General features: G+C 35.4%; 1 protein-coding gene and 1 pseudogene across 2 annotated transcripts in view; one reads left to right on the top strand and one right to left on the bottom strand.

The window, feature by feature from the left end:
• LOC148957060 (signal recognition particle receptor subunit alpha homolog) overlaps positions 1-15,000 on the top strand; it is a 394,596-nt pseudogene that overhangs the window by 292,624 nt on the left and 86,972 nt on the right. The gene's annotated exons all lie outside the window — the stretch shown is intronic.
• Positions 12,702-15,000, bottom strand: part of LOC148957063 (E3 ubiquitin-protein ligase NRDP1-like) — a 26,200-nt gene continuing 23,901 nt past the window's right edge. The window contains exon 6 of the mRNA XM_089097896.1: positions 12,702-12,776. Within this exon, the coding sequence (XP_088954022.1) occupies positions 12,702-12,776 (75 nt within the window). The remainder of the gene's footprint in view (positions 12,777-15,000) is intronic.

Raw genomic sequence — 15,000 nt, 5'->3', positions numbered from 1 at the left:
TAAAAAATGAATCAAGTTACACTCTGCATAGAAATCATAGACTTCGTGCCAATCAATATCGAAAAACTAAAGCCTTTTACCCACTGCATATAATTCAAGCAGATCTCCTGACTCTAGATGAGATTCAACAACGTCACAATACACCGTACAAGTACATTCTTCTTGCAATCAGTGTTTTTAGTCTTTATGCATATGCAATTCCATTGCTATCAAAGAGAGACGTTGAAGTTGCTCAGGCTATAGAAAGTATTCTCGAACAGGATTCGTATAAAAAAATTCAAACGGATCGCGGTAGTGAATTTGTTAATCTCCATGTTGCAAAAGAACTAGTAAAATATAGTACACTGCTCTATCAGAGTCATAATCCTGTAAAGGCTGCATTGGCCGAATGATTGATAATAACTAATCTGCTTTTAATTTCATGATATTGTACATTAAAAAATACATTTGCTTTTAGTTATGAGTTAGGTAAAATCTTTTCGATTTATTATCAATGAAACCATTGATCTTTGTCCAACTTTACACCAACGGAAGTTCATCACTCTGATCATGATACAATTGACACCTTTCTTAAACAAATGTAACCTCTTAGTTTAACTGAGGTATTGGACCTTTCATCTATGTCGAACAAAAAAAACATAATTTCTGCTCGTTTTGAGTTTGACTCGATTATTTCCTACAAGTTAAGTTAGAATGAAAATCAAGAATTTATGCGCAGTTTTAACTAGCTAAGGCTATATCCGTTAAAGATAGGTCATTTTCTTTTATTTTGAAAATCGTTCATTTTTATAGAAAACTGCAATAATTTCACGGGAACCGTCTTTTAGCATATTTTAAGCTTAAATGAAAAGTATTCATGTGAAAGAAAACTAAATTGGGAAGACATAGGGGATTTTTGCACCCAACTTATGTTAATTTCTGCTCGCTTTGAGTTTGACTCGATTATTTCCTACAAGTTAAGTTAGAATGAAAATCAAGAATTTATGCGCAGTTTTAACTAGCTAAGGCTATATTTGTTAAGGATGGGCCATTTTCTTTGATTTTGAAAATTGATAATTTTTATAGAAAACTGCAATAGTTTCCCGAGAATCATCTTTTAGTGTATTTTAAGTTTAAATGAAAAGTATTCAATGAAAATTAAATAATGGTTTCACGAGAATCATCTTTTAGCGTATTTTAAGTTTAAATGAAAAGTATTCAATGAAAATTTAATTTGATTTTTAAATTCATTCATTTTTATAGAAACTGCAATAGTTTCACGGGAACCATCTTTTAGCGTATTTTAAACTTAAATGAAAAGTATTCAATGAAAATTAAATTGATTTTGAAATTCGTAGCCTTTTAATTTTTATGTCTATATCGGGAACCTAAGATCGATGACTCCCACTATATCACTCCTTATGGATATTATGAGGTATGGAGAACGAGTGGAATATGCAATTTCTACTGTATATTAGGATGTCAACTGACCCCGGGTTAGAAGGAGGCGTGGGTACATGGTCAGAAGAAGAAGAAGAATATGGTGAATTAATAATCTTTTTGTTCACAATTACACATGAATAAACTGATTTAGTCGATGGAATGAAGTCCTATTCCTACAAGTTAAGTTAGAATAAAAGAATGAGGTATATTGGTATCGGTTTTACTCGGATCAGTAATAACATTTAAAATGAAAATGCATAATAGGGGTCTAATTCATAGCACTGTGCTTGATGGTCCCAGCTCTTCACGAAACTATACCACCTTTAAACTGAAGCAGTTTGATCTACGAGAAGCATCTCCTCCTCAATGGTTAGTGGTACAGTATCCCAGATGTCAGTCGTTGTTTTTTAATTCCACTATTCTTATTTTCTTCTGAGGCTTGAAATGGTAAAAAATAAAATCCTGATAAATATTTACTAGTTGGTGTGAGAAAGACAACGCAACGTTTGGGTAATAGCTATAAAAAAAAAAAACTGTCGAGGAGGTGACATTCTCCTACCCAACATTATATTGCCTTACACTGAAAATAATTAAACAGAAAAAATAAAAGTCTGATAAAGATATACTAGTTGGTGTGAGAAAGACAACGCAATGTTTGGGTAATAGACATAAAATACATAAAAAAAAATATCTGTCGATGAGGTATTCTTTAACTGAATCCCAAGCTTCTGAACCCTCATGCAACTGAACCCTCATTTAATTGAACCCCCCTTAGCTATCAGATAAATGGTGCTTACCATAGAAGTTGCATTTAGTGTCACAGCCAGGCAATAATCCTAGCGCGGGGAGGGGGAAGGGTTTTACGAGCTTCCACTAGGAGCACAAATTCTATTATACTTGACTTATTGCAACGGAATACTATCACCTTAATTCTCTGTATTTAGAGGTAATATCCATTGTCACAGCCAGGCAATAATCCTTGCACGGGGAGGGGTAATTCATGACGTACATTCATTGTGCAATTCTTATCAAAAACAAAAACCTTGTCAACTTTAAGAATGTGTTACCTCCCAAATTGACTCCCCCTCTCCTACCCTCCCCTGCCCCCTCAGAAAAGAGGGAGTGAAGGGAAAGTTAGATCCTATTTTAAATTGATAATACTTTTCAAACGTTACTTCTGCATTATACAGACCACATCGGAGAGATAAAGCTAGGTCAAGTCACAATGTCATCTATCGTTACTTTTCAGACACAACTTTATTTTCAAGTAATTCCTCCGGTTTGCTCACAAGGAATTCGTACTATCCTCGCTCGTAATCGCTAATCACCTTAACCCCTTATTAAGTTATAGGCAATTATCCATTGTCACAGCCAGGCAATAATCCTAGCACGGGGAGGGGGAATTCGTGACGTACATTCATTTTGCAATTCTTATCAAAAACAAAAACCTTGCCAACTTTTAGAATGTATTACCTCCAAAATTGACTCCCCCTCCCCCACACCAACCCACCCCTGCCCCTCAGAAACGGGGGAACGAAGGGCACGTTAGATACTAATTTAAATTGTCAATACTTTTCAAACGTTACTTGTGCATTATACAGACCACATCGGAGAGGTAAAGCTAGGTCAAGTCACAATGTCATTCTATCGTTACTTTTCAGACAAAACTTTATTTTCAACTAATTCATCCGGGTTGTTCACAAGCAATTCGCACTATCCTCGCTCGTAATCGCTAATCACCTTAACCCTTTATTAAGTTATAGGCAATACCGGTTTTAGAAAAACTAGAATAGTGACATAATTTTCACTTTATCGACTCTCAAATTCTATACCCACCAGAAACCCGTCTGGTAAGGCATGTACCGTTCGTAGTAATAGGTGACTGCCCCTGGTAAGCCAAGTATCCGTGAAACTGCACTGGATATTCATGTGTTCGTGAAATCAGCACCTCTCTTACTAGCCCCCAAAAATCTTTGCACTGTATATTCTTGTAACCGTCAATGTAATCGTCAAAGTACTAGATAGGTTACTACTAATGTCCGTCACCTTGAAATAGAATAGAAATGGCAAAGAAAGACGGCACGGTAAACAGAAAAACAGTAAAGGTAGGCTTAGAATCTACTGTTACAATAAATGTTCTCACAGGAAAGGACTTCGGAGATAGGCTATTGGGAATCTCATATACCTAGATGTGACTTCAATAACGGGGGTGGGGGGGGGAGCTTGGTATTTCGTAGGGAAGTGGGAGATGTAAAACTGGCCAGGCCAACTTGTATAGAAAATGAAACGCAGAAAATGGATTTTTCGTGTAACTTTTTAGAAAATAACAAAATTCAAAACACACATACCGAATATGAGGCGCTGACCTATCTCACACAAAATATCACACACATGATATATAGATACTAAATGATATTCTAAACCACATATTCTGCCCATATTTGCGAATATAGGTAGTATTTTTATTTTTCATAATTTTTCTTTGGCTGCTCAGTTCTGTATATGGTAGGAATTTTCCCAGAGATAGTTTTCCGTGATTTCCCTGGGAAGATTTTCCAAGGGGAATTTTTCGAGAAAGAATTTTCCATGGGAGAAATTTTATCGGTGGGATTTACCATGAGAGGGGGAATTATCCTGGGGAAATGTTTGGTGTCTTCTGGAGGGGGGAATCAGCAAGGGATAAATTCCAGCGAAACTATGCCTAGTACCATTTTGGGAAAAATAAGAGCCTAAGTTAAGACAAAAAATTCCAGAAAAACATCTTGTCATGTTGATTTGTGTGGTAATGTTTCTATTTTCTATTTTATTTTTAAATATTAGAAAAACAGAAATCTTTTTTGACAAATTACCGTGACATGGTTTGATTTAAACAAATACATAGCTGCACCAAAACATAACCTACAAAAATAATTTAATAAAATGGTGAACTGGGACTTGTGTTAATTTGAGGGTGTCTACAGGGGTGGGCCGGCGTTTACCCCCCCCCCTCCCCCGCTGAAAATACTCCTTTGGAAAACAACCACCGTGGAAAAAAACTCCCCGCGGGAAACACCCCCCGCGGAAAATACCTCCCGTAGAAAATACCCCTCCGGAAAAAAAACCCTCGGGGGAAATACCCCCTGGTGGAAAATAAGGCTTCCCAAATTTGAGAATTTTATTTGAGTTTTGTATTTTATTTTCCGTAGGGGGAAGAAATTTCGGTACTTTTGTATTATACGCCACTCACTCAAGTTTAAGCTGTGTAAAACTCGAGAACAAACTGGTTTCTTCGTTAGTTTCTTTCAGCTTAGCACGAAACAAGACAAAGACAAGTGACAGAATAGACGGGAAATATATTGTTTGGGTTAGATATTTGCACATAAGGGGGGGGGGGTAAAGTATTTGGACAGTTTGAAGTGAGAAAAGAGTTGTTACTTCATAACATGCAGAATAATTGTACCTAACACATTTTGCATGCAGACCCGTTATACTTTACCCCCCCCCCCTGATGTACAAATATATAGCTCAAATTTATTTCTAAAGTAAAGAAGAAACCGGTTTGTTCTCGAGTTTTATACATCGTAAACTTGAGTGAGTGGCGTATAACACACAAATATCGAAATTTTCCATGGAGAGAGAGCTGAATTTCCCTGTATTATTTAAAAATGATCAGAAATTGAATTAAAAAAAATTCAACCGAAAGTAAAGAGCAACATCAAAATTTAAAACGAACAGAAATTATCACGTATACGAAAGGAGTTGCCCCTTCCACAAGACCTTGCTGTTTACGCTAAAGTTTTGACTTTTTGTCCTAATTCTTCAAGAGCGATTCCTAATTCTTTAAGAAAGAAATAATTTTGTTTCTTTACATGAAAAAGGCAATGTCAATAAAAAATGAACGGAAATTAATATCAAAAACTTTTTCCACAAAACAAGTTTGTCAAAGAATAATAAATAACCTCCTTTTTTTTGGCCTCCGGGTTTTTGTCATTCGACCTTGTGTCTCCGGCGTTTACCCTGTATTTATGCCAATTTTGTACAGATATTTTAAAATTAAACCTTGAACCTTAAGCCAAAAATGAGTCGAATTCAATGCAAATAATTTTCCAAGCGTAAAACTACCACAAATCACCATAAATCAATTAATGAAACCCAAAACAAACAGAAATTAAAATTAATCACCGATTCAAATTCAAAACGAGCAACAATTAACATGACTAGGTCTGACAACCCCCACACTTTCTCAAGGCCAGAACATAATTTCTACTTTACTGAAAACAAAGCACATTTTAAATGTTTTCACTTTTTTGACTTTAACAAATAAAGAAGTATTAAGATTATCAAACAGTTCGTGGTAATGAACTGTAAGTAAGGAGCGACCCGGCTCAATAGTAACTGAAACTCTAAAAAAGGGAATTTTGATACAAATAGATACATCAAAAGAATCAGTTTTTTATGCTGATTTCAAATATATAAATTTAGGTGTTGAGCAGGGTTGCCTCCTCCTCAACACCTCGCTCTTGACACTAAAGTTTAAATTTTCTCCTAATTCTGTAAGAACAATTTCTGAAACACTATGTTCGTTTAACTGGAACAAAAAGATTTTTTCAAAAGTAATAAAAAACTTTAGCGTAAAGAGCGAGGTGTTGAGGAGGAGGCAACCCCCTTCATATCCGGTATAATTTCTGTTCGTTTTAAGTTTTAATGTCGCTCCTTACTTTCTATTGAAAAAAACTTGTTTTTTTATTTAATAAGGAATAGATATCAGAATATGTATATTAAACTGACAATACATGGTTCTTTGTTTTTTTTTAAGTAAAGCCCAAATTATGTTCTGGTCTGAAGAAGACAAGGGTGTGGTCAGTTTTCGGAACATTCCGAATGTTCCTTATTGTTCCAATTTAACAAACATACTGTTTCAGAAGTCGTTACTAAAGAAGTTCATCCCCTGGAAACTTCCCTCCCCATGGAAAGTTCACCCGCAAAAAAAAACAGCAGAAAATTCCCACCCTAAAATGTATGCATGCTTATGCTTTCCAATAACAAATACTATGCGTAAACAAATGACAAATATATTGCATAATATTCGAACCAATTGTCTTTCCTCCTGATAAGTTTCTACTTCGTAAGTATTTTTTTTTCACTTTTAGAAACAATTACGAGAGTGGACAACCTTATGTATGCAACCATCCCTACATCATCTCTGAAACTTCTTTCCGTTCTTGTAGATCTTTTGATATACAAGTAGTAAACATGGGTGGAGCTCTTTGCATTCAAATTTTGACTTTTAACCCGAGGAAATATGAAATAGCAGAAAGTATACATGCTATATTTCCTGACTTTAACTAATTTTCGTTAAATGTAACCTGGAAGATTTTGGCAGTCTAAACCTATCTCAGCACGCTGCAGATGGGTGTGGACGGGCTCACAGAAGAAAAAAAAATCAGAGAAAGATAAAGAATTTGTTGTGCCAAAATCACGACAAAACTTGACTTCCTATCTTGAAAAACCTGTTTTATCTCTACAACGCTATAATCACCAGCAAGCATGTTTTGTCGGGGTAATGAACCATAGTGAATCCATAAGTGACTTTGGTTTACGTGTAGGTTACTCATAGTGAAGTGAGCTAACTAAGTATGACACACCTTTCACAGAACACTACTATTTAAAGTTAACCAGCCATGTAGTCTGTAGATTTACAACTATGTCTGAGATTATGTTAACATGGAAGCGACATTCCTCAGAAAATTTACAGTTTTTTTATTTATATTCATTAGAAAAATAACTTTACATAAAATTAGGTTTTTCAAATAAATTTAAAGAGCTGCACTATACCAAAGACGAGCAGAAATGAAGCCAATTAGTAATTCAACTTCAAAACAAACAAAAATCGCTGTCAATGAAGAAATAAGACCCAAAATTATAAGAAATTACAATGAATTTAATTGAAAGCGAGCAGGTATTGTTACAAACATGGATAGGGGTATTGCATTTAAGCCTTATAAAGGCCAAAGCGCTCTTTGAACTTTACTAGAAGTAATTTTCATTTCGAGCAGCGTTTTCAGTCGTCAAAATACCCGCACACACAAAAAAACGGATTAAGGGGGTTAGCCATACTCCTCTGATTTGTAATTTCTTTCTTTTCTTAAGTTCGACTTGACAATTTTTTTAATTTCTGTTTGTTTTGGGGCTCATTTATTCATTTATATTGATTTTAGTTCGTTTTAGTTTTGAATTACTAATTGACTTTATTTTTCTTCGTCTGTGATTTGGTATACCTCTTTACTTTTCTTTGACATATATCTTTTTTCGGATTTTTTTAAGATTAATATCTGTTCATTTTTAATTAGATTGCTTTTATTGGGTTACTAGTGAAATGTTTGTATATTTTTACTTGTTTTTTCGACTTCGATTTCAAGAATTAAAATTATGATATGTTTTTTTTTAATTTTGACATTTTACAACAAATTTAGCAATAATTTTAATTTAAAACTTTAGAGGGATTGATAAGGGGTTTACTTGCAACTAATTGGACAGCAAATCTGGATACTTTTTTTTTAGAATTATCTATGGAAGCAGTCCTGACCGCCACCATGCTATAATCTTTAGTATTGACAATAGTGATCTGCCATTTCATTGTAAGGTTATTACTATGGTATAATAAGTTTTAAATGCTTATTTCTTGAAATAAATGAGTGCTGGTGGTATGTTTTCAATGCCGTCATCGATTGCGTTATGAACTGATCCGCAAACTGTCTCCATTTTGGAATTTGGTTTTTTTTAACGAGTCCTAAATTATTGCGACTTCACGAATAGCATTGCTTTGGTATGCTCCTCTGCAGCTGAATTCGAAGAAACCCTTACGTCGTTGAAGGAAAAAACATCTGAATTGGGCCTGAAATTCAGCTTGCAAAATACAAAGATAATGATCCTTGACCCGTCAGACCCAACCTAGAATTCACCTGCATTCAGCATATTAGGATTACCATTGAAGTTATTAAATCTTTCACGTATCTTGGCTCCATCATCATGGGAAGCGGATCTATCGAAGAAATTCAGTCCCGTATGAGGAAGGCCACCTCAATCATGTCCCGACTCTGTCACTCCGTCTGGTCGGAGCCCGGCATTGCCCACAGAACAAAGATGTGTATTTACAACACCACTGTAAACCAAGTTTCTTAGACGAATCGAAGTGATTAAGCGGTATGACTTCGTCTCCAACACCAAACTATTGTCACTTAACAACCAGACCCCTAACTCACGTCAGATTGCCGTTTGAACTCTTTAGTGGTTCGGTCACCTAACCCGCGTGCTAGATGAAACACCAACCAGAATTGCCTTTTGTTTTGATCCTTCGACGCACGGCTGGAAGGGTCCGCGTGGAACACCTCATTCTAGATGGAAGGACAGCCTTGCCCACTTCCTGTCATTGATCGGTAGCACCCCAGACGAAGCTATAATGCTGGCTCAGGACCGTCTGGAATGGAGGCAAAGAATGGCTTCTCTCTCTATGCTGGACCACCAGCAGGAGCAATAAGTCAAGTAATATTATTATGTTGGAAAAATACCGAGTAATTGATGACGGCGTTCGGGGGCGGCAGCATATCCTTGCCTCACGCCAATATTTATTTTTATACTGGGCTGCGACGACGGTTTATCTGAACGGAGCTCTTAGCATCAGTAATAACATTAAATGTTCTTATAATATTCCAGACACGGCCTTTGGACTGACCCAACTCGGACAGGTAACTAATTGCATATGTTTTCCGATACTAATATAGCAAGTTTTTGTTAATTATTGTTGGAAAAAAGGTCGTTAAATTAATTGTGTGGGGGGGGGGGTGTGATAGGGAAGTAGAAAATCGTTACAAGTGTGAGTGTGAGTAGATATGCAATTTTTATGATTGTGTATTTGGTGTGTTTCAAACAGTTCGAGGTAACAAACTGTATTAGCAAAGTGGCTCAATAGTAACCGGAACTCTAAGAAACAGAGTCTTGATAACAATAGATACACCAAAAAAATTAAATTTTTATGTCGATTAAAAGTATATATAATTCATCAAGTTCAATGTAACCCATCAAAAGTTACAAGCCTCGAAAAATTTGCTCAGTTATTGAAAAAAGGGGAGAAACAACTTCAAAACATGAAGTGATCTAAATGAAAATCACACTTTCGGATTAAGCATACTAGACAACCCTTACTGATGAGGTCTCAAGCTCTTATTGTCAAAAATCCGGAATTTTGAAATTTTGCCAGAAGAAAGATCACGGACGTGTTATATATTTATATATATATATATATATATATATATATATATATATATATATATATATATATATATATATATATATATATATATATATATATATATATATATATATATATATATATATATATATATATATATATATATATATATATATATATATATATATATATATATATATATATATATATATATATATTTATAGATAAATATCCTCTTAACTGCGTACGTGTTTAATAGACCACGAGGGAGAAATTGCGCAGTTAGGAAGATTGGCCAGTAGAGTAGTAAGTTCAAGGATTGGCTGGAAAGATTCTTTACCACCCCTAGTAACCCCCACCGCGTGCTGCGGCTAGCGGGCTGAGAGGGAAAGTCCATTTTTTAGTGAGTTATTTTAATACAGCTTGATTGTTAATACAGTAAGCTTTTTCTATGTACTCTTTTAACTTTTCAGCTTAGGTCGAAACTAAAGGGTTAATTAGAAAGTCTTATCAGTAAACTTTGGCTTTGAATGTGGCCATAGACCATCCGATCACGTTAGTATAAAGGAACCGTTGGAGTAACCATGGAAATCCAACTAATTTGGGGCCAAAGAGGGATTGTCCCCCTCCAGTAATTGGCATAGCAACTCTGCACTATATTTGCCTTTAAAAGTGGTGACCCCGCACAATAAACCTCCAATAAGTGGTGCCAATGGTACTTACACTCAAATAAGTGGTGGCAGCAAGTTAAGGTCCTATCAATAAATCTGATAATTAAAAGAATTCCGCGCTTTCGAAGAGACAGGGTAATTTAGCCTACAAAAGTAGCCTATTGTAGTTACAGAGGCTATATATAAAAATCAAAAGGAGAAAATTTTTATCTGAGCTGTGCCTAGTCGGATAATAATAGGAATAAAATTTAATAATCAATAAATCACGCGAACAATTAACTTGTGAGACAAGGGATGCTGAGCCAGCCACAGATAATCGACAAATTAAAAGGAAATAATTTTTCACCAAAGGATAAAAAGAGACATTGATAAAAGAGTTTTTATTGAAATGAAAGAATATAAACAAATCTTAAAATAACGGCGGAAAACAGAAGAATGCGGATAAGATCGCCCACTGTACCAAGCCCAGTTTAGTACAACACACATATATTTGCGACTCTTGCTGTACAGACCATCAAAACAGCATCAACAGCTAAAACAATCTATCACTAACCAAATGAGATAGACGTTAAGAAGACATGTGAAGATTATATATTAAAAACAAAATCATTAATAGAGGGATCCACGGTACGAGAAATATACTAAGATGAACCTATAAGACAATGTAAGAAATAAGAAATAGAATATCGAGAAATCTAAAAAAAAGAACTAGAGGCGATCATTTACGGGGAAAAATTATTACATGAAAGAACGGGTCTAACAAAATAAACTCACCCTTCAAAGAAGGTCCAAACAGTAGGAAGTTGCGGGGAGAAGAGAATATTATACAACGAGTAGACTCAGAAAACGAGTTAAGAGAAGATAATAACAGTGAGATTCAAAGTAGGCCAAGTAGCAGAAGTAGTGGAAGTTCAATTTCCAGCAGGAGCTCACGAAAAAGCACTAAAAGAGATATGACACAACGACTTTTAAATTACATAGAGAATGAAAGATTAGCCAGAGTACGAAAAGAGGAAGAAGATAGAGAACAAAGAGAAAAAGATAGAATAGCTAGAGAAAAAAGGAAGAGGCTGATAGGATAGCCAGAGAAAAAACGAAAGAGGCAGACAGAGAGGAAAGAAAATACATATTGGAAATGATTGCAGGGAGAAATTACCAAGAGCCTCAGAAATCGTTTACAATAGAAATAATGTAGGCAGTAAATCTTGAACTAATGAAATAATATGAAGATTCAAATCTATACAGACAAAGTTTTGAAAAAAACGGTGAAATTAAGTGGAATAACGAGAGAAAATTGGGTGATAAGAATACAACCCCTCCTTAGCTACAAAGCACAACGTGCACATAAAGTATTACCAATTGAATGCTCAAAAGATTTTGAAAGACTAAAACAAGCCATTTTTTAAAAATTTCAACTTTTCCCCGAGCACTTTCAAAGAAGGTTTAGAAGCGAAAGAAAACGAGACAACGAAACTTATAAAGAACATGGGTACAAATTGAAAGATATGTGTTTAAAATGGCTAGAGATAGAGAATTATACAATATTAGAAGACCCGGAGGAAATATAAGATAAGATAACGGGAATAGTTAATAAAACAGCAATGGAACAATTCTTAGAAAATACCTATCCAAATATGAGGATGTACTTAAAAGAGAAAAACCCACAAGCAATTGAAGAAATGGCCGAATTAGCAGACAGGCACACTAAAATTAAAAGGGAGGCATTCCCACAAAAACCAAGGTTAGGAGGAAATGGTAGAAAAGAATACCCGTGCACAGAAAATAAAAAGAATGCTAGCCAAATATGGCAAACACAAGGAGAAATAACATGCTATCACTGTAACTTGGGCGGCCACTATAGCACCAATTGCTCAAATAAAGACGGTAGAAAATATGGCCAAAAACAGGAACAGTATGACGCTACCTGTAATAACTGTAATAAACGAGGACATTATGCCTCAGATTGCCGAAGCACGAAAAAGAATTACGACAATAATTACAGAACAAGGGACGATGGGGCAAACAGAAGAGAGGACAATTCGAGAAATGATCGATCCCGAGACAATTGGAAAAAGTCTCAAACGTATAAACGAACCGCATGGGTTAAAAGCCCTGAGAATATGAAAACTTGCGCATTTGTAGAATCACACAAAGTGTGGCGAACAAAATGGTAAATTGGTAGAAATAGTTATTGATTCCTGCAGCGACCAAACCTATGGACGGGAAAACTTGATAAAGAAAACCGATATAAATCACAAAAATAAAGTGGCATCGCTGTGCTGCTATGGAGCAGAACATAAAGGTCCGACAGTTGAAGTCATAATAGAAATAGCCAATAGAGGGAAAGAAGGTTAGAAAAGAATTAACAATAATGATTGTAACTACTTTTCCAGTTGACGTTTTATTAGGACGAGGCTTCGGACATCTCGAAAACTTCCTTGCACTAAAAGCAACCTCTATGATAAAAATATTAATTGTAGTTACAAGTATTAAATGAAAAAATAATACGGAGGCTGTGTCCCCACTAATTAAAATGTTTATAATACTATGAAAAACACATTTAATTTTAACGCCGAGATCTTAAAAAAAAATAAAAAACCAATACCACAAAAAGTCACAAGACGGTCGTAGGAAAAGGAATATAACCAAAAACAAGAGAAATTATCGACAGTAGAAAAACAACCAGAAAAAACCAGAGAGGAACTAACCGAAACACTCGGAATAACTTCCGAAAAATTTGCAGAACTACAAACCAACGATAAAGAATGCAGAAAAATAAAACTAGCACTAACGAATAAAAAAAATCCGCAATCTAAACAGTTTTCCAATAATGGAAATCTACTTTACAAAATAATGGAGACTGGGAAAAACGCTAAAAAACTACAACTTTTGGTACCACATGAATTAAGGAAAGCGGTAATAAAGTTGGCTCACTCAAGCCCAACGGGGGGACACATAGGATCCCAAAGAACAAGAGAATGAGTCTTGCAGCGTTTTTGGTGTAAAGGTTTAAAAAAAAATATTATCAACTTTTGTAAAAGATGCAAAGATTGTCAATTAGTTGCATACAAAAAACCAAATGGAAAAATTCCAATGAAAAAAATGCCCATTTTCGGCAAACCATTTGAGAGAATTTCAATGGTTATTGTAGGTTCACTTCCGAAGTCTAGCGCGGGAAACAGATTCATTTTAGTAATTAATGATCTGGCTACAAGATACCCAGAAGCTATCCTAATGCAAACAGTAGAATCACCAAACGTCGCAGAAGAATTAGCGAAATATGTCTCGCGTCATGGAATCCCGAAGGAAATTTTAACGGATAATGGAACCAATTTTATATTGACATACATCTGAAAATTATACGAAATTCTCGGTATTAAACAAGTATTAACTACTCCATTCCATCCTCAGTCAAATGGAGTGACAGAAAAATTTAACAGAACCCTAATTAGTATGTTGAGACGTTTTGTAAGAGATGATGTAAACCAATGGGACAAAATGCTTCCTTATGTCCTTTTTGCATACAGAGAAACTCCACACCAAGCTACAGGGTGTTCGCCATGTGAATTACTATATGGGACAAACCCAAGGGGGGTGTTAGACATTTTAAAGAAATCATGGGAGAATGAGGAGAAAAATGAAGAAGCAGTGATAACCCACTTTCTATCACTACGAGAAAAACTGCATAAATACCATGAAATTGCAAAACAAGCACGGGGGAAATATGCAGACAAAACGAAAACATGGTAAGATAAATCCGCCCGAGTGCGGGAATTCAAGGAAAGGGAGGAAATCCTCATTTTATTACCGGACGGAAATAATAAATTGGAAATGATATGGAAGGGACCGTTTAAGGTGAAACAGAAAATGAATGATGTAAATTATATGATAGAATTAGATGGAGCAAGAAAAAAGGAAGAAGTTTACCATGTGAATTTACTGAAGAAATTTAACCAAGAAAATGAAAAAGAAAACCTCAAGGATCCACAAAAGCGCTGTCTCATGATTTCGACCTCAGAAAATGACGAGGAAAGTGCCTCTTTAGGTACAATAGACCCGGCAGAAACACATATAAACGCCATTGAAAGGGTTTCGGCAGAAACATATCTGAGCCAGGATCAGAAATCCCGATTAAATAAGTTATTCACGGAATTTGCAGACGTATTAACAGACCAAATCGGAAAAACAGAAAATGTAGTACATAAAATACTATGAAAGGACAAGAAATCAATAAAACAATACCCATACCGAATACCGGAAGCAAAAAGAAAAGAAATGAAAAAAGAAATTGACCGAATGGTCGAGTTAGGGGTAATAGAACCATCAAATTCAGAATTTGCAGCACCAGTCATATTAGTCCCGAAGAAAGATGGCTCCATTAGATTTTGCGTAGACTACAGAAAACTGAATAATATTTCCGAATCAGACGCGTACCCAATACCAAGAATGGATGAAATTCTAGTGTCAGTTGGCTCCGCAAAATTTATATCAATTTTAGGCTTGAGAAGGGGATATTGGCAAGTAAAAATGGACCCAGATGATTCAGCCAAAACTGCCTTTATTACTCCATTTGGGTTGTACCAATTTAGGTACATGCCATTCGGACTAAAAGGGGCACCAGCAACATTCCAGAGGCTAGTAGATTATATTTCAAATTCCTTACCATATGCAAGAGCCAGT

The sequence above is a fragment of the Artemia sp. Qi Xiang Cuo genome, chromosome 1 (genome assembly GCF_049724085.1).
Source record: "Artemia sp. Qi Xiang Cuo chromosome 1, ASM4972408v1, whole genome shotgun sequence".
Lineage (NCBI taxonomy): Eukaryota > Metazoa > Arthropoda > Branchiopoda > Anostraca > Artemiidae > Artemia > Artemia sp. Qi Xiang Cuo.
This window is presented reverse-complemented; position numbering and strand designations above follow the sequence as displayed.